The sequence below is a fragment of the Bombus vancouverensis genome, unplaced genomic scaffold (genome assembly GCF_051014615.1).
Source record: "Bombus vancouverensis nearcticus unplaced genomic scaffold, iyBomVanc1_principal scaffold0026, whole genome shotgun sequence".
Taxonomy (NCBI): Eukaryota; Metazoa; Arthropoda; class Insecta; order Hymenoptera; family Apidae; genus Bombus; species Bombus vancouverensis.
The window spans coordinates 318,450-343,719 of NW_027468917.1; the positions used below are offsets into that span (position 1 = coordinate 318,450).

Genomic DNA, 25,270 nt, shown 5'->3' on the forward strand with positions numbered 1-25,270 from the left:
GAAATTTTCGACGAACATTATTATAGACAATGAGTCGTACTGTATAACCATACACGTAGTTCGAGACACAGTGATGCAACATTCGCTTATTATTGGCGCAGACTTTTTGGACACTGTTGAAATAAGTATAAAAGGGGGAGAATCTTTTATTAGTAGAATAAAGGACGAAAATCCCGATGAGTGTCCGGAAGTCCTCAAGATAGATGTAGAGACACAGGCGAGTGAGATAGATTTGTCACACGTTAAGGACATGCAACATAGGCTAAAAAGAGATTTGAAGAGAACCAAAGCATTGCTAAGAGACGCTCAAACGATGCTGGAGAGATCGAAAGGTGACTCGACGGGTAAAGCAGCTTTACGACAGCTGAAGAACCAGTTAGAAGATGCAGAATGCGCTAGAGCAGTTGCAGTTAAAGCGAAACAGGCACTGGAGCAAGAACCGAATGAGACGCAGGCTTCGTTGCAGGAAGTACTGCGGCAACGTTCCGAAGCAGAAGATCGTGTTAATGTAGCTAGTCGCGAACGAACTGAGCTACTGTCGCAATTGGAAGAAAATAAAGAAGAGTTAGCAGAAGTTTTGAAGAAGTATCGGGCAGCTGTGCAGCAAGTGTCGGAGGAACGGAGAATAGTGGCAAGACACGTGGTGATTGGTAAAGTGGACCACGAGATGGTGTCCTCGTCGGATTCTTGCGGCCAGCAGGAGGACTTAGCGAACATCACGAGGAGGAAGAATCTGGCTAAACAACAGCAGCAGGATGTTGTTGATGATATTTGCGAATTTACTGAGAAGGATAGCGTTGCGGGTGTGAGGGTTGTTTCAAGTTTTCGGATAGACTCGAAGAGAGTGAATGCAAGGCGAACGAAAAGACAAGGGAAGTCGCACGTGCGGAATCCCTCCAATAATATCGATACGAAGATTCGATATACAGAGGATGTGGATGACGAGGACGACGATGGGATTGTCGAGGACACGATGAACGTGAAGACCTTCGAAAAAGAAGAGATCATAGTCTCGGTAGATGGTAAGTTGTTAACGTCTTCCATGTACGAACCGAGCCTACGAAAATGTCACGATGCTGCCACGACGATCAAAGCCCCTGACAAGAGTGAAATGGGTAAACAAAGAACGGAGAGGAAGATAGAGGAAGAGCGAAAGAGGAGCAGTAGCATCGAGGACGAATAGGCCGCGGTGTTTCAAGAGGAACGAGATCAGCTGCGTGCGGACGCAAAGATACGGATTGAGGAGATCCAAATCCGAAACAAGCGGGCGTATAACAGGAGACGCAAGAAGGCGACAGCATACAGGACGGGAGATCTAGTGGCAATCGAGAGGATGCAGAGGGGTCCCGGGCTAAAGCTGCATCCGAAGTTTCTTGGACCGTATCGGGTGATAAAAGTCCTGCGAAATGACCGATACATAGTGCAGCGAGAGGGGGAGCACGAAGGGCCACGTACAACTTCCACGGCATTCGATCACATGAAATGGTGGAATGCTGACGATAGTGATGTAAGTGCGAGCGGCGATGATGAGCACATCTGAGGGCAGATGTGATTGTCAGGAAAGGCCGATTGTAATATCGTAGAATAGCTTTGATTGGAGATCGGCTGAAAATAGAAAAACCGTGTACGTCGTGTTTCTGTGGTTCGTTTACATTTAAAAGTGCCTACGTGACTAAAGGCACGTAGTTGGTAGTTCTTACATAGGTATGAGGGAAACAATAGACAACGTTAGAAGAAGGACGGTTTCGCTATTCAAGGCGAATCGAAAAGTGTGCGTGTTGCGAGAATCAGAGTTGATCGAGACGTCGAAGCATAGAGTCGTTAGAATTGAGTTGCGAGCGTTGTCGAGTGTTAGAGTTGCTAGTGTGAGAGAGAGAGAGAGAGAGAGAGAGAGAGTTACCAAATAGTTGTCAAGTTATTTGTTGTAAATACGAGCGTTGCATTTAGTTTTCCTGTTAATCAAACATCGTTTCTCTGTCTAACTAATATCTGTATTTTCAATCCATTATTAATAAATTATAATTAATCGGACAAAATTACACCTTTAATATATTCCGATATTACATTACCGTTATGTAATACTTATCATGCTTATTTTGTACGTAAAACGAATCGTTGGAATATTCCCGAAGCTAACGAAGCATTTCCCAAAAGTTAAACCGAAGAAATTAACGCGAATAGTTAAGTGAAATTTTTCCATTAACTTGCTGACCAACCGGCAAATAAAAAATCATAAAAATTGTTTCAATGTGTTGAGGTCACGCATAACTTCTTTTTTCATTGACGATTACCAAACAGGTAAAATTTCGAAATTGTACGAAGGCCACGTGACCAGATCGTATTGGAATTTGAAGTGCATGGAAAAAGACAACTCGAAGTACAAACCTTGAGCTGTACTACTCGAAGTACAAACGTGAACTAATGGATGCAGAAAAGCAATTAACGCCAAACATCCGAACAGCATCTTGGAGCCCGTCATTGTTCTGAAATAAAAGAAGTGACGAATTAAAAAGACGCAGGACTAATAATAATAAAGGAAACTTAGTTCGTATTATAAATTGAATTTACATCAGAAAAGAAGCACGATCAAGCGAAACAGATCGTAGAAATGACAAATATCATCGATATACGTTTCAGTGTAATTTCACTTTTGAAAATTATTTAGTTTAATACGATCGTATTCATCGCTCTGAAACTTTCATTGTGCTGCAATTTGTGCTGCGTCTTTTTAATTTCTCTATCTTTCTGTGTTTTCGGAAAAATTACTTGAAAGATTAAGAATTGCTTGCCTTATTTTATTTTCGATTAGTTAGGATTTGATTATTCCAGGTAAGCTTTATTATTTATAACAGGTTTTATCACTTGTTTATTATTTAGGAGTTTGTTATTTTAGGATTAGTACCTTTTAGGATTTCTTATCCTTCGAGTTTCTGTTTCAGATATCTAGGTCTATTTCAAGATGTTTTATTACATTAGGATTATTTATTCGATTAAGATAATTTAAGAGTTTCACAATGTACAAAGAAATAATCGCGTGAAATTTAGATTTATGCTTTAAACGTATTAAACACGCGGTAATTTCAATGTCTATAGCCTCGAACGTGTTCTGATTAGTTGTGTCATTGTCTGTGACATTGAAATCACAAAAATCCATTGCAAGTGTGCTGTCATGCAATGTGGATGTAATTGGGTTTTTTGGGTATTTCCTGTATCATCTGATTTGTACAGTACTATTTTAACGCAAGGACAGGAAAGTTATTATATATTTCCCGTCCATTATTTGAATCGTTGTGAAGTGTAACGAATTATATTCGATTCGAGGAGATGTTAATGAATTACCCATTTCATATGTAATTACATGGAAATAAAAATCATTGCAAAAATAATTGATCTAATGACAACGGAATTTCCAATATTTTTTTGTTTCGTCACGTCTTTTTCATAATATATCTTTTATAGGTACGTGATTTATTAATCGTTCGAATGGAAATAATTATTCGTATAATATTCAAATGATTCTAGCCATAAAATAAATTAAAACGATACCTGTAATGCAATCTGCGTATGACGTCAACCTCGATCTATGCTTATACAAGAAATTTTATCAATCAATGACTAGATATACAATAATCAAATATTATAAAATTTCCTGAAAACCTTTAGGTGTTAATATTAAGGTGTTAATATCTTTAATATTTGCAAGTTATTGTTTAGCGCTAATTAGTTAGAATGTAACAAGTGGTGTACCAGAATTGAGATAATTAAGCCACACGAACAATCTTATTTAGATCTTTTTAATTTTTTAATTCTCTTTTGCTCTAATACTTCGTAAAATTAATCTTCATTAGCTACTACACTTCATAGAATAACAAGAGATAATTTTTCTTATATAACGTTTCATTCATAAAATCTATCATTAAAGTATATCTTCATAAAAATATCATTCCATACTAACGGTATATTTGGTGTCATACGAGATAACAGTTACCAGTGATGACATATGTAACTTTATAAAGATATCTCGTTTTATTATATATTAAAAGAATGTACTCATTGCTGCTATATTTCAGATGAAAAAAAGGAGGCAATGATTTTACAGTAAAATCGTTCGTTTATAACTGATTCATTTACATTTCATGATAATACTGTGCATTCTGAATATGCTATGATTTGCTTTAAAATAATAAATAGTCCATTCTTGCATACTATTGCTCCAGCTTTACTTGTATTTTCGATATTGGTATAAATAGAAAGACAATTAATGTCGTTCGAGTCTATTTTCGGATCATTTATATTACGTTTAATCCATATAGTTATTATATGAGACATAGTATCGTAAAATTTGGAAGAATAAAACGTTCGTACAGGATGTACATTTTATAAGAACTCCAACAAATCTGCGTGTGCACCTAAAATACAAACTGATAGTGATTGTTCATAAGTTTATATACATTATCTAATGTCAATCGAAGGTATCAATTCTTTTTCTCCATAAGAGTACTTTTTCATTTATATGTGTTCAAAAATACACGTGTTCAACCGTGAAGCATATGTCACCTACAACGAAAAAGAGTTTTCCTATACTTAATATTTCCTTTATATACCTATGAAAGTCTATTCTTCGCGTAGTATGAAATTATGAATAAATCTGGAATATTGTTCAATCTGAAAAGAAAAATAACTTATTGACATCATTCATTGATACGAGATTCAGAATGTTTGTTTTGTCTTGCAGAGAAAGAAGGCAGCCCTTTCTTTTAATGTGAAATAGAAAGCGAAAATTTGAAAACAGATGTTTTGGAAATTTACTTGCAAATATCGTTTTCAATATCGTGATTTTCTTCCCAATGGTACTGTACTTTCAAATTTTCCAGTATCCCTCTAAAAACAAAAAGTCGAACCTCGTTATCATTAACATAGGCATTACAAGGAAGAGAAGTATTAGAAAGCAGCTCCTTTTTATTATGGATTTCTTTATAATCGTGTAAATAAGAAATTCCGGAAATTTTTTCCTCAAGAATTTAATTCTTGTGTTTTGATTGATAATTATTACGCTGCATACTAACTTTTCGCATACTGTTCGCGTCTAACAATTTCCTAATAATAACTACTTCAAAATTACATATGTTCTTGCACGAATTCAAAAGTACGTATGATACAATTACAATTGATTCTAAAATAATAATTATTTAAAGATATTAAGATACTAATTAAACGTTTCACTATATTTCAAAATCTGGAACAACAAATTTTTATTTATAAAAAATGAAACTGTGGTTATATATTCTTTGTCATGATGCTATTTCTTATTACCATGTCGACATTTTTTAAAATTCATTTTGTTATCTCTACGCAATATGAAAATTCATATACTGCTTAATATTTTTTACATATTATCCATCCACCGCATGATATCTCCTGAAAAATCAAAATATTAATGTTATATTATTACAATGCTTCTTAAATTTCAATTTTTGACAAATTTGAAATCCAATATATTTTGCACAATTATTATTTATCAAAAAATTCTAAGTTAGTAACTTTCTTTTCAAATGGCAAATAACATATACTTTGACTTACCTGTAAGTTTTTGTTCCTAATCATCATTTCCTCTTATAGAACATCATTATTGTTCTTATAATTACTACCGGTGTCATAGATATTGTAGTGGCTACAACTGAATTAATAGAAAATGATAAATAACTGTGTATAACACTAACACATAACTGTGTATAACAATGACACATAACTTTTACTTACATATCAGTCGATAAGGGATTACTGTGATATCCTGTTGATGTTTCTTAAGGCACTTGATTAGGTGTGATACGGTATCATTCCTTATGGTATACTGTAGATAAGTATTTTAGAAAATGACAAGAATAAATCTAAATTATTCAGAGGTTCCAGTTTCGGCTTAGACATAAATACAGGACCATTTGCAAAGAAGAAAGGGTGCGTTTCTACAGCCTCGTTATAGTAACCATGAATACCAATCTCTGAATTACTGGTTACTAAACATAAATATCCTATAAAATTTAATATATTTCTTTAATTTTTAATACATACATGAGTTAGTAGTTCTAAATTATGAATCATCCTACCTGTGATATTACACTTTTCCTTATAATATCATCACTCAAGTGAACAACATTAAGATCATGTAAACCATGTCATCCTATCTTACTGTGAAGATACTTAGTTATGTTATCTGACATTATAAAAATATCATCAAATTCAAGTCCTTTTATTCACATCACATGGCCACGACGATCTGGTTCTTCGTTATATAATGTTCTAAAATTTGTCGTACATATAGGATGTACAAACCGTGATATCAAGGTATCAGTTCTTCCTTCCCAAGGGACAGTTTCATTAAAATTCTGATAGAATTAAAAATTAATTATTAATATTCTAACAATCATATATGTTAAATACATTATAGTCAACGATATATACCTGAGCGAATGTAGGGGTGATTCCTTGATAATTATAAATGTCATCAGCCCACATCATTGTGCCACTTCTTTGTACTCCAGCCTCTAGATTAACAGCCTAAACAAACATACAAAATTTTATAGAAGCTGTACAAAATATAGTATATATGCGCAATATTGAAGCGTTCAAGGGGATATGAAGGTAATGTACATCACATACACGTGTACTCTCATGCAACAAAATACAATTAGATTTAATAGTATAAGCTCTTTTATTCATCATAATAGATTGGAAATTTAAGTGTCTTACGAGGGTGAGTAAAAAGTTACCCGCTCTGTCGGTGTAGAATTTATTTTAAGCAATTGTCAAAAAAGACATACATCATTTTTTGACATAATCACTCAATTTCTGTATACACTTTGTCCATTTGCTGAACGACCTTCGTATTTTCTCATTAAAAAATGTTTTGGGCTGAGCTGCGAACCACGAATGCATCGTCGTCTTCACCTTTTCATCAGCTTTTTCGGCATCCATCTCGCACAAACTTTTTAACACCCAAATCTGTCGTGCACTATTGCATAAGCAGAGCCGTGGCTGATTTGCAAATGATTTGCCACATTATCCAGCGTCACTCGTCTATTCCATAGAGCATAAGTTCATGAGCACGTTCAATGTTGTCATCGTGGATGTGGACGGGCGTCCAGCTGTTTTTTCATAACACTTGTGCGATCTTCTTTGAACTTTTGTGCCCATTCAAACACACTTCGTGACAAAACACTTTCTCCATAATGTGCATTAAATCTTTGATAAATATAGGCATCAAACATAACCTCCGACCACAAGAAACGAATCACAGCATCCTGCACTGTTTTCCTGCAAATCACCATTGCAAAGCGCCATTACTCGCGCAACGGTCACAAACGAATTGACGTAACACAATGTAACCTACGCAGCAGCACTGAACAGATATTGACGTCATACGAAGAGTGCAGATGGATCAATACGGTCGACAGAAGTTTTAACTATCTGGAGTGCGGATAAATTTTTACCGAGAGTCGTATAGGAATCTATAATCTGTAAGTACACCTTTGGCTGAATGGAAATTTCTCTTACATATAGTCAAAAATGCAGAAACAGTGTATTGAATTGGAAAGTGATAAAAAATAAGTGAAGTTTCGAGGTTGCATGTGATTGCATGAGTACACAGGACGTTTTTAGCGAATAAAAAATAATTTTGAAAGACACGAGACTTATCTTGTATTTTATGCACTCTCTGTGTCCGAATTTCCAGAAGCTCTCTATCTTATGAAGTGTTTTAGATTAGCCGGAAAATTTTGTATGTACATACAAGAAGTATACGATCTAAGTGGAATATTCCATTATTCTCTTGATACAACAGAAACGAAATTTACAGAACTTCTCAGAAAGTTGGTTTATTATTACCAAATTAATAGAATTAATATACGTTTATCATCTTTACATACCTAAGTTGTGGAGGTTTATCGTGCGTAAAAAATTAGTGTCGTTTCAAAGTTACATTTCGTACATTTTAAGCCTATAATTTGTAACGTACAAAACAATGTAAATTTGAGCTGTTTCTTATCTCCACAATAAGAAAATCCAACTTTACGTTTTTTACACAATGATATTTATGGAACAGTAATATCATATTATTGCATCGCTTGGAGAATGAAGTCAAGGTACGATGTGACCCTAGTGTAAACGCTGGGATACCCAGCTGTGCCGCACTTATAAGCATAAGACACAATACCTATTAAATACGAGGTTAATTCATGTTGTATCAGCAGTGGTCCGCCGCGGTCAGCCTGAAAGGATCGTTAAATTTTTAATCAAAGATACTGAAATATATCGATCGAATTGTATTGAAATTATACTTATATACAGTAATAATCTTCTATTGACTTGTGTATTGAAATGCTCCAATTTATAATGTACATGTTATATGTATTTTGAGCAAAACTAAGATTAGAAGGAAATTAGATTAAATACCATAATGAGGTGTGAGAAGTGGGCAAAACTATTGAATTGTGTTTATCTATTATTTCTAATGTTTAAGACGTCGATTTGATGTTAATTCGAATTGACGTGTCTTCAGATACCGTATAGTTTGTAGTAACTCTGTAACTTAATTACCGTACAAGAATCCTCTCCACCCTGAGCATGTTCGGCGCATATTATACCATCAGTGATATCAGGTGCATTAGGAAATTTGGAATAAGCTATTTTGCATTCGGCGTTCTTAATCACTGGCATTTGTACTTCCATTAATGCATTACGTCGTGGTCGTCCTACGAAGAAAATAAGAAAGATATTTAAGACTGGAACTGTTTAATTTTATTATAAAATTGATATCAATTACTATATCTTAATGCTCCCTATCCAGCAACAAGGGGGTTATAGCCGACAAAGTTGCTCTTTCGTAGGGGCTCTTTCGTACAAATGGGATATACGTACCCTGAAAAATAAAAAAATAAATGAAAATGCAGGAAACGAATGACCAAAAGTATGAGAAAGAATTGTACACGCTTTATGACACAATATATGTGTACAGTAAGAAATTTCAGGATATGATACTTCAGTAATACTCAATAGCATATATATATATATTTGAGGACTTACTCGAAAATGGCACCTCCTCCACCAATCTAAGAATGGCAATATTATGATTGTGTATGCTTTCTATTCCATCCATATGTGCACAATGTGCTGCGGTCAAAACATGCCTAGCCGTTATCAGGGAACCTCCGCACTTCCATAGTGGTTTGTCTGGGTTTCGGGGATTACGAAAACCTAATGCAGCGATCCATGGCCAAGCGCCTAAAATGCAATAGTCATAGTTGTGAATATACATAATTTTTTCTCACATAATGAGTAACAACGATTATTATCTATTCGATATTCGATCATACAGCAGACGATAAGTACATACGTACAAATACTCTGAAATAGAGATTTGATAAAGACAGAAATTAAATTTTTATTCCACTGGAATAGAAATTATTAAATAATTCTATATAATTTCTATTTGAACTATACTGAACTATAAAGTTCAAACGTGTAATTTCTGCCCTAACAGTTTTTGATCTCTATCCATATTATTACTCCTATATCAATTTTTTATTTCAAGCAAAAAGATACTCTTCCTAACATGGAGTAGAAGAAAGAAATAATTCAAGTTAATAAGTAAAGTTACTACCGATAAAATCATAGCATTATTATTTAGTCTAATTGAAATGTACATTGATGTGCTGTTTAATGCCTTTAAAGTTCATTCTTTGCAGTAAATGGCTTATTATTAATCGGAAAGAAAGACATAAAACGTACCAAGTTCAGCTGGTTTACCATCGACCACCCTGGTATGAGAGACGTTGCTAAAACTACAGTATGGTGGTCGCCAAGCCTTATACTTATACACAGTTTTTATTAAAATTTCTCTCTTCTCTTTGTTTGGATCGTCCGGACAGCAAACGATCGTAACATTGCCCTGGTATCTGCACACTGATCGTCTATAAAAATCGGTGGCTGTACGGTACTGTATCTGCCATATTTCTTGCAGAGGTTTACATTTTCTGTAGTCAAGGCACCTGCCTTCTTGATTGTTCGGTGTGGTACATTCTGGATCAAACAATTTTAAAACATTTATACAGTTCAAAGATGCGTAAGAAAGCGACACCGATTACTCAACTTTCGAAGTAAAAAGCCGATCAAGTCCACCGGATTGCCCTACAGACACGTATTAATCCGTAAGAGTTAGTCATCATGTTGATAATAATTATCTAAAGAAACTTTTCACGTGAAAATATAAAATTTTAATTGATTAGATATTGTGTTAGCCATACTTAAGAAAGAAAATGAAAATGAATGAAATGAAAGAAAAGGACTACCTTCAACCTCATTTTTTAAATAAACACTTTGTCAGTTTTGCGGTAAATAACTTCTTAGGAATTCAGGACAGTTTTTAGTGAATCATTTTGTTTCGACCGTTCGCGGAGAGACGCGATCGCGGGATAGCACGTCAACGAGAGTTGTAAGTTCCCGTTACGATTAAATAATCGACACCACGAACTGATCGATCCCCTTATTTCGATTATGATAATAAGGGTAGTTCAATGAAATTCCACAGAATTAACACAAATAAATTAATGTTTATTTCAACAACTTATTAACTAGAAAGATATAAATGGAACAAAAAAAATGTAACTGCGTTTTGGTTGATAAGTAATGCGCGACATACCACATGTGTTGACGGTTCGACTTCTCGAAAAGTTCTGAACGCCTTTCGATTTTTTTCGTTTTTTCTGGAAGGCGACCCCCGCTACGTTCGGATCACGCCACATTCTTTTACGCGAGGTAAAATACGGGCCACGAGTCGACGTTTCTGGAAGTCGCCCTGCTTAATGAACCATGCGCTTGCCACTATAATGTTTGTTTGCCGGGCAGACGCGACGATCCGTCTGCGACATTATAGTGCCGCGATCGATAGTTAAGAATATGACCTATGGTAAGCCGCATGGCGTAACATTCTCCCCCCGTTGAGAGGGTACCGATCAAACTAGCGAGGTGTGGTTGAAGTTCCCATCTTATTTCGTCTCGGTGGCTAGTTGTTCGGGTTTCTCGAGATCGGGTTGAATTGGCAGTGGGACAAGCCTTTTGACGCCCCGATCCAAAATGCTCTTTGCCGTCTGAACTGTAGCTGTCCGGATGACACCATCGGCGCCTGGATGAACCTTGATAACTCGGCCCAGAGGCCAATGCATGGAGGGAACGTTGTCCTCTCTGAGGATGACGATTGTGCCCTTTTGGATGCTGTGTCCACCCTTGCTCCATTTATTGCGGTTGGTTAGCTCGTTCAAATACTCCTTATGCCAGCGGTTCCAAAAATGTTGTTTAAGCTGTTGGATATGCTGCCATTTGGAGAGTCGGTTCGATGGAATGTCCCTGAAATCTCGATCACGTAAGCACATTAATGAATCGCCAATGAGGAAATGTCCGGGAGTGAGGGCTAGGAGATCATTTGGATCGGTGGAGATAGAAGTTAGCGGGCGGGAATTGAGGACTGCTTCTATTTCTATGATAAGAGTATTACGGTGTTAAGCTCATATGTTTCTGTTTCTCCACTCGCGCTGCGCCATAATATCCTTTGATATTTCCGATCCTCTGGTCGTACGAGGAATTGCCGATACATTTTCTCGATGTCGCCAGTGAGTACGTACTGATGAGCGCGGAATCTAATTAATATACAAAATAAATTGTGAATTGAGTCGAGAATATAGGATTTCCCCATTTTCATGATTATCGTGATTTTTGTATAAATATATTTTTTAAGATACTAATAATTAGGTACTTATAAATTAGTATTATCAATTATTTTGCATTTATAATTCCGCCTCTAGTATAAGTGTTAATTGAAAACTAACTTTATGTTTCAAAAAGTACTAGCAAAGTCGTTGAGTAACAAGCCACTGATGCTAACACAAATAGCATTGTCGTAATTAAGTATTTCTAAATATTCATTTTTCATTTTGAACCTGTAGAAACAATTTATTATATATACTATTAGCTAAGTAATTGCATATTTAATTAAGTCGAAATATAAAACTTAGTTATTTTGATAATTTAGAAAATAAAAAACTGACAAACATTTCAATTTAATTTATGGTTGGAACAAAAGACAGTTATTTTTCATTAATTGAAATATTGCAATGCAGAGTACTTTCCAAAATACGCCGAGAGTATTCCTGATGGTGAAACGAGCGTTGCTTCATCGAATGCAGCTAAAGAAAACAACATCTATGTAGTTGGTGGTACGATGCCTGAAATAGAGGGCGATAAATTGTACAATACCTGTACTATTTGGGGTCCCGATGGAACTTTGATAGCAAGACACCGAAAGGTAAGTAATATATTCCTTTATGGCTTTGAAGTTGAAAATATTGGGGTGAAGAAAGTGACTCTATCTAGGAATAATTTAGGAATATACATATGTACATACGTATACTATAACCAATTCTATAATTTACGGTTTATAAAATACGTTATGATACGGGAAACGCCCATTTTTGTTGTAATGTGTTTGTTGTTGTATAAATTTTTCACATACGAAAATACTTATTTTTTCTCCTTTTTAAACATTATTAAATGATAAGATTTTTTAATAAAAGAAAGTGATAAAAACGCTGTCAGTTATTAAATAAAAAATAATTAAAGTTTAGGAGTTGGTAACTTTGATATTAAATTACAAAAGTTGCAGCAATAGAATTAGCTACCACATTTTTATGTTATTAGGTACATCTATTCGACATCGACATTCCTAATAAGATTACTTTTCGAGAGAGTGATTCACTCAGTCCTGGTAACTCCCTAACGACGTTCGATGTGAAGGGCTGCAAAATAGGTATTGGCATTTGCTATGATATTAGATTCGAGGAAATGGCACGCATTTATCGGAACAAAGGTACAGTAACTTAACCGATCAATACTTAACTAGCAAAAAATTAAATATCTTTCTTAAATATATTCTATATAAAATTAATATAATCTGTAACTCTGTATAAAAAGAAGCTTAATTTAAAAAACCAGTATATTTGCTGAAAATGAAACAAATAAAAGAATTAAAAGCACAATAAGAGGACTGTCCCCGCATATTCAGAAATGATGGAATGTGAACCGTGCAACTACGAAGTTAATTGGTATTCGGTGGCTTCATATTTCCTGCTTCTCTGGGTTAGGTTGCCAAATGCTGATATATCCAGCGGCATTCAATATGACCACTGGACCATTGCACTGGTCTTTACTTCAGCGTTCCAGAGCGAATGATAATCAATTATACGTTGCCTGCATATCACCGGCTCGTGTTCCTTAAGCAAGTTACGTCGCATGGGGACATACACAGTTGACCAATCCCTGGGGAAAGATTCTTTACGATTTGGAAACTCAAGAGAATATGGCAGTCACCGATATCGGTAATTTACAGCTTAAAATTAAAAGCGAGAGATCCATGATGTAATTAATTTTTAGTCTCGTTAATTTATCGATTTAGCCATCTTCCTCTGTATTTGTTGAATTTATTAGTAAGCATTACTTATTACTTCGTATGTTTCTTTTTTCTATCAGATGTAAAAGTTGTTGAGGAAGTAAGGGCTCAGATACCTACATTTTCTCAGAGACGTACAGATTTGTACGACACTGTCTGTAAGAAGGAGTAACTCTACACTAAAAGAGAAAATGTTTTTTTATAATATTTCTACTACCATATCCTTTTTTTGTGAATTATTACTAATTTCTTATCATTTGTACTAAATGAATGACTCAATTAAGAAAACCAAAACGTTATAAATAATAATCTGTATATCTTGTGTATCAACATGTAATTGGATATTATAATAATATAGGAATGCTATAATAATATAGGATAATAATATAGGAGAATAATAATATAGAAAAAAATACATGCTTTTAAACACCTTTAATATCGATCACATAAATTGTTATAATTCACAATGATTACGCATACATAAAACACCCCTTGATAGTAAAATTTACGATCAGAAGGCAATTACGTATCGTTTAACAACATTTAATTTATAACACCTTTTAAACATTTAGACAGATTAACACATAACACTTCTTATATATAAACATCAATTCGAAGTTATCAGCTTGGAGAAATTGGTCGATTAATACCTGTAGATTGTCTGTCTCGATGAAAGACTTAAAGAGAGCAAAAACATGATAATGCCGCTAATATAATATTCCTTCTTTCTTGTATCTGTCTGCCTCTCAGGTCGTTTTACTAATTACAATAAGTAATTTCGACTTCTTTGCGCTCTCTTTTAACGTATTCGAGACCGAAAGAAATTCATATCAGTCAGTAGGCAAGGGTATAATATACATATTTTATATATAACTTATGTAGTAATGTATATATCATGTTAATTTCATATTTTTTTCAATATAGAATATTGAATATTTCAATATATTATATATATATATATATATAACTGTACATAATACATTATAGAATAACATAGTATATAATTTTATATTTTAAAAATATGAGGCATACTATTTAAGATTGTCATCGATTTAAAATCAAAGTATGAAAAGGATACCCTGGAGAGAGTAAAACACAGAATCATTCCAACTAAACATTCAGATCGTACCGACACCTAGGTATCGTCTTACAATTAAATCTCGGTCTCGAATGGATTAAAATGAAATACATACTTGCAGCTTCAACATCTTCAATATCGAGGAGATTCAAACTTTACAAATAAATGTAAATTGCGATGTAAAACAAAGCGATGTAAAAATGGAAAAAGGAGGAAAGAAGGAACAGGGAAGCAAAGAGAAGAAACGAATTTTTCATTTTCTCTTGCCAGGAATATAAGATGCTAAGTAATCTTCCTAAGTAATCTCCTCCAGCTTTTTCTAGTTTGATCAATAATTATTAGTACATGTTAGGAAAACAAATACAATTTTTGTTCTCAAGCGAGGTATAATTTAAATTTTGTATGTACACAAAAATGTTAAATATCTGTAATAAACATGGTATAATCAATTTTTTTACATAAAATTATATTGTATAGGCTATTGTTATTTAAACATTTTAAATTGGATGAAGAAAAAAAATGACGCAAATAAAACGTAGGACATTTTAATTAAAGAGACTAATATAGAGATTTATCTACTTAACTGTGATTAAATCATCTCCACTTAACGCTCTACCTCTTCTATTAATTATGCTTCGTTAAACTATGATTACAGAGTGTTTCTTCGACCAATCGCGGGGAGACGTAATCGCAAGGAGAGACGTCAACGGGGGTCGTAAATCCCCGTTACGATTATAACAATCGACACCACGAGTTGATCGATCCCCTGATTTCCGTTGAGATAATAAGGGTGATTGAGGTTGTATAACCCTGTGATTCACAGAATTATAAATTATATGTTTCCAGCACTTAGATTACACTGACGGAGAGAAATAAGTAATTAACAACTTGTCGCACGAAGCTAAGATAGATATGTGCGTTAGAGCAGGGCTCTTATAAGTGGATTCAGTGTATTAGTGGACGTAGCACTATGAGATATTTAGGAGAGGAAATGTATGCTCGACAATACCGAGACCGACTCTCGCGTTATGCTTAGACTGCCCCGCTGGGCATTAGCGTATACTTAGTAGTTGACTTTTGAACGATGTAGAAGAAGTGAAGTTGAGTGACGATGCTGTGTCGGAGGAAAGCTAAGGATGGGTGTGTCTAGCGCACGGGACCATCGGATTTGTTGGTGCCGATGTTAGTTAAGAGAGTGAGGGAAACAGGTTTCGCTGTTAATTGGTTAACCGAAGGGTCTTAACCGCCCTCGAGAGAAAGTGGTTAGTGGGAGGAAAGTTGCAGCGCACGTGAGAAAACTAACTTTCCCTTGTCCCGCCGTAGTAGACAATAGTCTTTAGAAATTCTTCGGACACAGATGTTTGTTTGTTTTGAAGGACCTTAGCAGGCAAGTGACTCGGGTTTATGACGGGTGCTTAAGGATATTGAGGGTACGCCGTACGGAAAGGCGGACATCTGGTGTCCGTCTGGCCCGCGGTGTGTGACCTGGGCCAGGCAGAGAGGCCCGGCGTAACACAGAGGATGGGTTTTTTGATAAAATGACATTCTGACAAATATATATAGATCGATATATATAGATATAGATAGACAAATATATAGATTTTTACAACAGTAGTTATGAATGAACAGTAGTTATTGTATCAATTCCGTTCTTCAGAAGCTTCATTTGTGAAAAGACAATTGACCAGAATATGGATTCACTGTAGTTATAGCTATAGGATTTCAATCTAGTTGACAGACTTGCTTTACGTAGAGAATATCTGTCTCTTGTTCTACCTTATCGCGATTCTCTCCTCATCTTATACGCTTTGTCGAGCAAAGTAATATTGGCATATATCTCGGTTCTGGTTACAATCATTAGTTTCCGCCTAAACGGTTAGAATCACATAGCTCGCGCTCTACTCTCGTTTATTCAACATTCAGGCCATATGGTCGCATGCGACGAGTTTTATGTTAATTCCGACCGATTACAATACCTTTCTTTCGTTTACAAGGAACGACGAGACTGGCAGTTGCGTGATTTCCAATGCAAAAGCCGCGATATCTGCACGATAACCTAACCTCAACCGATTTTGTTGTACTATTCTTATGTGGACTTCGTTTGTACCACTTTCGTAACAAAAATAGAATACGTAGAACACAGCATTCCGTTATGCGATATTGTCGATTCCTAACATCCGAAAAATCAGAGATAATTATTTCCCTACAGTTGTACATTTGTGTGAAAAATTACGAACGTAAAGTTGTTTGGTGCATGCACAGTCCTCCCCTCCCCTGCATTTGCGTGGACATGCTAGAAAGATTCACTTTTCCACGGTGAAACTGTATGTATTATAATTTCATTTTTACAAAGGTCGAACATCCTACTATGCATAAATTTAATATTAATATAAGCAGGTTTCGTGTTAAGTATTACATCTGACGTATAAGCACACGTGTGTACGAGCCTTGGTTTTAAATGTCTTATAGTAGACACCGAAAAGATTATTCAATTGGATATCTGACTCAACATCAATATTTTACTAGGAGATAACATGTTAAGAACACGTTGGTGGATGACATGGGAGATGATGAATGAAGACATACTTCTGTGAGATGCATAAAATAGTAGTCAGAACGTATTTTGGCGCTTGGGGACAGCAACAGCTTTTTTTTTTTATTTATTTGTTGGAATACAATCAATTCTCGCGTTGAGAATTTTCAGTAATTTTTCCGGCGTGGCGCAGTGACATGGCTGTTTATTTACAATAAGTTAATACTTATTATAGATAGGTATAATTTATAAGTATTATAAGTAAGTGGATATACTTAATTTGGATAATTAAATGAATCTAACGTTTAGGTCTAGCGGGTAGTGCCTCTTCAGCCTGCGAATCTGGTCCGTCGTATCGAGTAGTCCAGTGATTAGGGGGTTTCGGTGTTTCTTGACTCTTTTGCTATATCTGCCGCTATATTTTGCTATTTCCTCTTTGACTGTAGGTATCTTGAGGTCGCGATGGATGGTTTCGTTGGTAACATACCAAGGTGCGTCTATTAAGGCTCTTAGCGTTTTCGATTGGAATCGTTGTAGTATTTCGATGTTGGAGTTACTTGCTGTTCCCCATCGCTTCCTATATCCCTATATTCCGTACTTGCTTCGCTTGGTACTTTTATAATTTTCGCAATTACAATAAAAAATTTAATTCTTAACAGATTAAAGATTTAACCTCCTGCTTTATAGTGTACAATAATTTTTTTTTTTCTTTCTTTTGTATAGGTTATGTGATCCATAGTTTGAGTAAGTAGTACATATATATATATATATATATATATATATATATATATATATATATATATATATATATATATATTTACGTGACAAGCTTTCATTTCAATCTATATTTAAGATTAATATTTTATCAGTTTCTGTTCGTAACAACATCGAAGTAGTCAATAAGTTTGAAGAGTATAATTAAGGAAGTTATGAAGCAAGAGGTTAAGAACAAATTCTTAAAGAGGTTATGTACAACTCAGTAGTACTGCTTTACATTACTTTGCGAATTACTTTTCAAGCATAAAAATAGTTTAACAGCCACTTATAGTTACTTCCTTACCATTATATTCATTAAATTCGTTTGATTTTGTAAACAAAATAACCACGCTGACCAGTCTCTTATTTAAAATAGAATTATTTTGTCATATATCCAACAGTTTACTTTCTCTTCGTAAATATTATTAATAATTTTATCAATTTCGTATACTTCCATCCTTCGTATAAGTGACAATGAATCAGAAGAGTTTCATAGCAATATTGAACAACATACAGTCAACTACAACACCATTAGATACATCCACCATACAGTCAACTACAACACCATTAGATAACAGCAATACAATAGATTATAATTTTCTACGTGTCATTGATTCATCGTCATCATTTTCCATTTTTTTAGCATATGTAAAAACGTATCTGACGTAATCTTACCTCGCTCTTTGAGTACAAAAATCCATTCAAATGAAACAAAGGGAAAATAAATAAGAAAACAAACACTCACATACGAATCTTCATTACATAACTGTATGTACTCCTCGAGGTATAATTACTCAGACACGTTACAGCGTACCTTCTTCGTTCCCTGATGGCTGATGTTGATCGTTGACGTTTATAATGAAAGAATTTCGTCAACGGCGCCATCTGGATCCCTGTTGAAAAATTAAAATAGCCGCAACAGCACCATTAAGCTCATCGCCCAGAGTAGCGTTTGTTCATGAGTCGTGGAGGAATTATTATCATCAACGACATAAATTTTACCAGTTCCGGTAATGTTCTTTATATGGTCCAGGCATTCGAAATCGCAACATCGCTTTCCAAGACGGAATTTCTTGCATGTCTGTAGTAAAAAGAAATCGAATCTGGTCCGTCGTATCGAGTAGTCCAGTGATTAGCGGGTTTCGGTGTTTCTTGACTCTTTTGCTATATCTGTCGCTATATTTTGCTATTTCCTCTTTGACTGTAGATATCTTGAGGTCGCGATGGATGGTTTCGTTGGTAACATACCAAGGTGCGTCTATTAAGGCTCTTAGCGTTTTCGATTGGAATCGTTGTAGTATTTCGATGTTGGAGTTACTTGGACAGCAACAGCTGGTGATACTGTCATACACCTCCATTTATAAACTTTCGAAAATCGATGTGACCTTCAAACTTTAGTGTATTCTGTTTCACAGCACAAAATGTTTCCGAAACGTACGTTTATTGTTACAATGAACTTGACTAATGGCTCTGAAATACTATCCTTGAAAAAACAATGGGGGAATTGGAGCAAAAAAAAGAAGGAAATAAACAAAGACCTTGTTGGTTCGTAAAAATAAAATATGCTACAGGAAAAACTTTTTCCAACGGATTGAGATGCGACAAGCTTTAAAAGCTATGACGCGAATCGAGCGTTTGTCTACAAGAGCGCATTTTCGGTGGATATATATGTCGGAATGACATTGGGGATAGGGTTGTCGGTGTTTGAGGAGTCTTCATTGAAGGTAGCCATCGTTGCGGTGTAACGAAGATACGATTTATTGACACAGGTATGAATAACACAGGTTTGACAATCTACCACGGCGGTGAGACGTCCGCGACACTAGTGACAGTGGTCTCCGGTTCAATAACGAATCCGCGGCCAACGGGATGACAGATGGGCGTTCTCGCTGAATCTAAGTCTGACTCGTAAAAATAATTGCTGAGCGTAAAGACGTTACTCTTTGGTCGACGGGAGCGCGTAAAAGAATGCCCGTCCCGTCCCGATGATGCCACAGAGGAAAACTATAATGGGGTGTGTCTAAGGACACGAGATCATCGGATTCGTCGAGGAAAGCCTTCGTTTAGGAAGTAAGGGAAATTGACGTTGCTGCTAATTGGTCAATCTCCATATCGGTGGTTAGAAAAAGATGCTAGCCGCCCTCGAGGGAAAGTTGCTAGTGGGAGACGCCGCTCGTTGAAAAATATGTCTCCCCTATCTTCCCGTAGTTGGGACAAAGACTGTTTGTCTGTTTGAAGGACTTTAGTTAACTAAACCTTAAGATTTATAACGGGCCCTCGGGCTAGCCGAACATGTACTGCGGAGACGCATCGACATCTGGCAATCATCTTACTCGAAGAATAGGGTCTGCGTGTGGCGAGCCACGGGACAGAAACCGTTGGAATGTTTACTGTCGCGTGTCGCCACGAATACTTCTTTTAAGGAGAGCTATAGAATTACTCCATACCTTTGTTAGGCAAAGCGTTCATCCCTTGACCGCGGCTACGTTGGGCGACAGACTGTCACCTCGAGCCAAAGCTCACCGTCACTAATCTCGAACAATTACAATCGGATTGAATAACTACAATAGTTTAGTTACAGTTATAGTAGACTTTAGATTGCAATGTTGCGGGGCTATCCAAAGGTTTCGGTGTCCTTTCATCTCCGACATATAGATATACATGTATATGTGACGAAATATACTAAAGCAATATTGACCCTCTGTCGCTGAAAGTATCAAACTACAAAACTTCCTTTCAAATTTTCAGAATAAGGAAATCAGGATCATGATAAATAATTGGAACATAATTAAAAATAATATATCTTCTCTATAAGATAATGAATACATTGGTTCATTTAATTTTTATGGATATTCAAACGCTTCTGTGAAATAAAACGTCAAGATTATAGAGTATAAAATTCATAGCTATGAAATAACTAAAACTCTGATGTATTATTAAAAATATACGTTAGGTTGTATGTAGTGATACATACAAAGATTACATGTACAAACCCATAATTAACACAATGCTACCGCAACCATTCTGCAATCTACCTTGCCCAAAACACTCTTCCAGTCACCTCCAAACTCTTCAATTCTCTCCACCTAACCACCCACAAACCATTCACAAACATGCAATTCTCGACAAAAGAAGAACTTATCGTCAGTTGTCCTTAACATCTCGTTCATTCATTTGGTCCCTATCCCCCTATTTCCTCCCACTGCGATGATCGCACTACATTTTTCCACGTCTCTATTCTATTCTCTGGATGATCTGAATTCTCGAGCAGTCGAGTGACGATTGATCTGTACAATTGATCGATTTCTTTTTACTACAGACATGCAAGAAATTCCGTGTTGGAGAGCGATGTTGCGAGTTCGAGTGCCTGGACCATATAAAGAACATTACCGGAACTGGTAAAATTTATGTCGTTGATGATAATAATTCCTCCACGACTCACGAACAAACGCTACTCTGGGTGATGAGCTTAATGGTGCTGTTGCGGCTATTTTAATTTTTCAACAAGGATCCAGATGGCGCCGTTGACGAAATTCTTTCATTATAAACGTCAACGATCAACATCAGCCATCAGGGAACGAAGAAGGTACGCTGTAACGTGTCTGAGTAATTATACCTCGAGGAGTACATACAGTTATGTAATGAAGATTCGTATGTGAGTGTTTGTTTTCTTATTTATTTTCCCTTTGTTTCATTTGAATGGATTTTTGTACTCAAAGAGCGAGGTAAGATTACGTCAGATACGTTTTTACATATGCTAAAAAAATGGAAAGTGATGACGATGAATCAATGACACGTAGAAAATTATAATCTATTGTATTGCTGTTATCTAATGGTGTTGTAGTTGACTGTATGGTGGATGTATCTAATGGTGTTGTAGTTGACTGTATGTTGTTCAATATTGCTATGAAACTCTTCTGATTCATTGTCACTTATACGAAGGATGGAAGTATACGAATTGGGAGAAGTCAGGTTGAGAGATGCAAGATTTATACGCTCGTTCTGTCAGTTACCCCAGTGTCTGTTACGCGATAGAAAATGAACGAACTGAATAATAAATGCATTATCGGCATGAAGATTGCTTGATGTAGGCCACCGCTTTTTTCCTATCCTTCCGATACCATTTTTCTTTTTTTTTTTTTTTCGCGAAACACTTTGCTAGTCGTGAGAAGCAGCAATTCCCTTCTGCGAATCAATTACGGTTCACGAGAAATTGTATTATAGCCTGGAACGTATTCAAATTATCTTCAATTATTCTCGGCTGTTTCCATTTCCATTCGTCTCTTACGTAAGTACTCGTTTGATGTACGTACATAGCGAGACAGTAATCGTTAACACCTTTAATGTCTTCAGTATTATAGAATAAGACGCGAAAATACGTTGAAACCTGACTTTTAGATTCGCGAGACTCTATAAGGCTTCGAAAGTCTCTTGTTTCAGGCCGAATAAAAAATTGTAGATGAAGAATTGCATTGCGAGGTCTGTTAAGGAAAATTTTAAATCGTATCGTTGTAATAGGATTATTTCAGCGAGGGAAATTACGTGTTGCGTGCGAAGCCGCGAGCTTTCTTTCAGGCTAATATACATAATTGTCCTATCGAACTTTCCATCTAAACCGTTGCGCTCACACGTGGATTTTGCATTTCAATTTTCTTACTTACAGTCCAGTCCAGTGAGACCAAGTTAAATTTTTCAGCCCTCCGAGGTAGAATATGTTTTATAGAGAGACGTACAACGCCATGAAGGGGAGACAGATCAATAAATTGGGTTATCTTTAAATTACTGACAATCATTTCATCGACGCGGTTTCACCGACACCGAGTCCCCCGGCAACGTCTGTCAAAGCTTATTTACCGATACACTAAAATCAACCACAATCATTTTACCGACCTCTTCCTTTGCTGACAGTTATTATACTCGCTGTCATATGTTATCGTTGATTATACATCTTTATTTACAAATTCGTTCCTGTGTATAACGAAACAAAGGAAGAAACGAAAATGATACGTTTCATGACGCATTGTTAAATTATTAATTAACGAGAATTACATATCTACATGAATGCTTTGAAATGTCAGTTATAATTCATGAAAATGGACACAAGCCATTTTACTATACATAAATAGAATTATAAAGACATGTTACGTACTAATGCTTTTACGAAATATATTTCTGTATACGTTTGACGTTTCTGTATTATTCCTTATGTGCTTTCTGCGCTTGTGTTTAGCTCGTCGGAAGTAAAAATACGTTAAGCGAATCAGCTAATCTATTCGAGCGTTTCAATGGCTCAGTCTTCTCTTATGCAACTACCAAAAGAGAAGATAAGTCTTTGGTTATACAACATTTCATAACGTCCAAAGTAACGGGGCACTAATTAGTTGAAACTTTAACACAGATCAGATATCAGTCATCGTCCGTAAATACATTTATTACGATCGTTTAAAGTTTAAAGAAACACCGTTATAAAGTCGTAATACGAGACAAAGCGAAGAGAAAGTAAACTGTTGGATATATGACAAAATAATTCTATTTTAAATAAGAGACTGGTCAGCGTGGTTATTTTGTTTACAAAATCAAACGAATTTAATGAATGTAATGGTAAGGAAGTAACTATAAGTGGCTGTTAAACTATTTTTATGCTTGAAAAGTAATTCGCAAAGTAATGTAAAGCAGTACTACTGAGTTGTACATAACCTCTTTAAGAATTTGTTCTTAACCTCTTGCTTCATAACTTCCTTAATTATACTCTTCAAACTTATTGACTACTTCGATGTTGTTACGAACAGAAACTGATAAAATATTAATCTTAAATATAGATTGAAATGAAAGCTTGTCACGTAAATATATATATATATATATATATATATATATATATATATATATATATATATATGTACTACTTACTCAAACTATGGATCACATAACCTATACAAAAAAAAAGAAAAAAAAAATTATGGTACACTATAAAGCAAGAAGTTAAATCTTTAATCTGTTAAGAATTAAATTTTTTATTGTAAGTGCGAAAATTATAAAAGTACCAAGCGAAGCAAGTACGGAATATATGCGGAATATGAATCGCTCAACGAACCAAAGAGCGGCTCAGTGACAAAATTAGTAAAGTAAAGACCACAAATATTACAACATTATATTCTACCACAAAATAATTCTCTATACAAAAAAGGTACACAACGAATCGATTTTTCACAACGATAAGAGTCAACAGAACCAATCAAGACCAGGCGAGACTCTCATAAGACAACGATATCAGAGGGATCAAATCAGCGACTTCAATCTATGTTACACAGTATAGTTATCAAGAAAAATTGCTCTTTTCATGAAAAGTATGGTAATGATACTCTTATAATACATTGTATATCTGGCAGTCGGATGTGCCCGTGGCCATCGGAAATGTAAAGACGACGCTTTTAGAAAGTGATAGCGCCATCGCGTTTTAAAAACGCGTTAGAAGAAGGACGGTTTCGCTATCCAAGGCGAATCGAAAAGTGTGCGTGTTGCGAGAATCAGAGTTGATCGAGACGTCGAAGCATAGAGTCGTTAGAATTGAGTTGCGAGTGTTGTCGAGTGTTAGAGTTGCTAGTGAGAGAGAGAGAGAGAGAGAGAGAGAGAGAGTTACCAAATAGTTGTCAAGTTATTTGTTGTAAATACGAGCGTTGCATTTAGTTTTCCTGTTAATCAAACATCGTTTCTCTGTCTAACTAATATCTGTATTTTCAATCCATTATTAATATATTCCGATATTACAAGTGGGGGCTCGTCCGGGATTGAATAAGACAGAGAAACGATACGATTGAACGGAGCTATTTGTGCGGGAGTAGAAAAGAATAGAATAAAATGGCAAACGTTGAAGACGAACGATTGTCGGGTGAAGAGAATTTGACGCTGGAGGAGCTGAGGAGTAAGCTCGCACAGATGAATCTGCCTATATCCGGTGCGAGATCAGTGCTGGTTGCCAGGTTGAACAGAGCGTGCAAACCTGGTCGATCTACTCCTAAGGATTCGAAGCGTGGCGAAGAACCAACAAACCAGCGAGATCTAAGAAGCAAGCAGAGAGCCGAACGCAGTCAAGAGGGAGAGGAAGACCTTGAGAAGCTGAGGACGAAAGAGCTGAGAGCGCGTCTCGTTAGCTTGGGGTTGAAGGTAACGGGAAGAAAATCCGAACTACGCGCGCGGCTACAGGCGGCCCTAGAAGGAGACGATGTATCGTCGGAAGAAGAGAGCTCCGACGAAAGTGAAGGGGAGGACGATAAACAAGGCGCGCGAGAATACAGGAGAGGCACGCGAGCGGTGTATCAGGACCGCGATGAGTATCACCAGAAGGTATGCGTCGGTTCGATGTTGAGTCTTAAAGACGTGGAAGACTCATTAGAGAAATTCAGCGGGGATGATC

General features: G+C 35.8%; 1 protein-coding gene across 2 annotated transcripts; it reads left to right on the plus strand.

The window, feature by feature from the left end:
- The first annotated feature begins 7,376 nt into the window (after positions 1-7,376).
- LOC143304187 (omega-amidase NIT2-A-like) lies at positions 7,377-16,712 on the plus strand. 2 transcript variants are annotated; one of them, XR_013060886.1, is made up of 5 exons: positions 7,377-7,514; positions 12,168-12,352; positions 12,745-12,913; positions 13,188-13,421; positions 15,226-16,712. XR_013060886.1 is itself a non-coding variant. In XM_076626560.1 (4 exons), the coding sequence occupies exons 2-4, from the start codon at positions 12,269-12,271 to the stop codon at positions 13,319-13,321; spliced, it is 387 nt and encodes a 128-aa protein (XP_076482675.1). In that variant the 5' UTR covers positions 7,377-7,514; positions 12,168-12,268; the 3' UTR covers positions 13,322-15,037. The 2 variants fall into 2 exon arrangements, 1 of the variants encoding a protein (XP_076482675.1); XM_076626560.1 differs by lacking the exon at positions 15,226-16,712 and having other exon boundaries at positions 13,188-15,037.
- Positions 16,713-25,270: the final 8,558 nt, after the last annotated feature.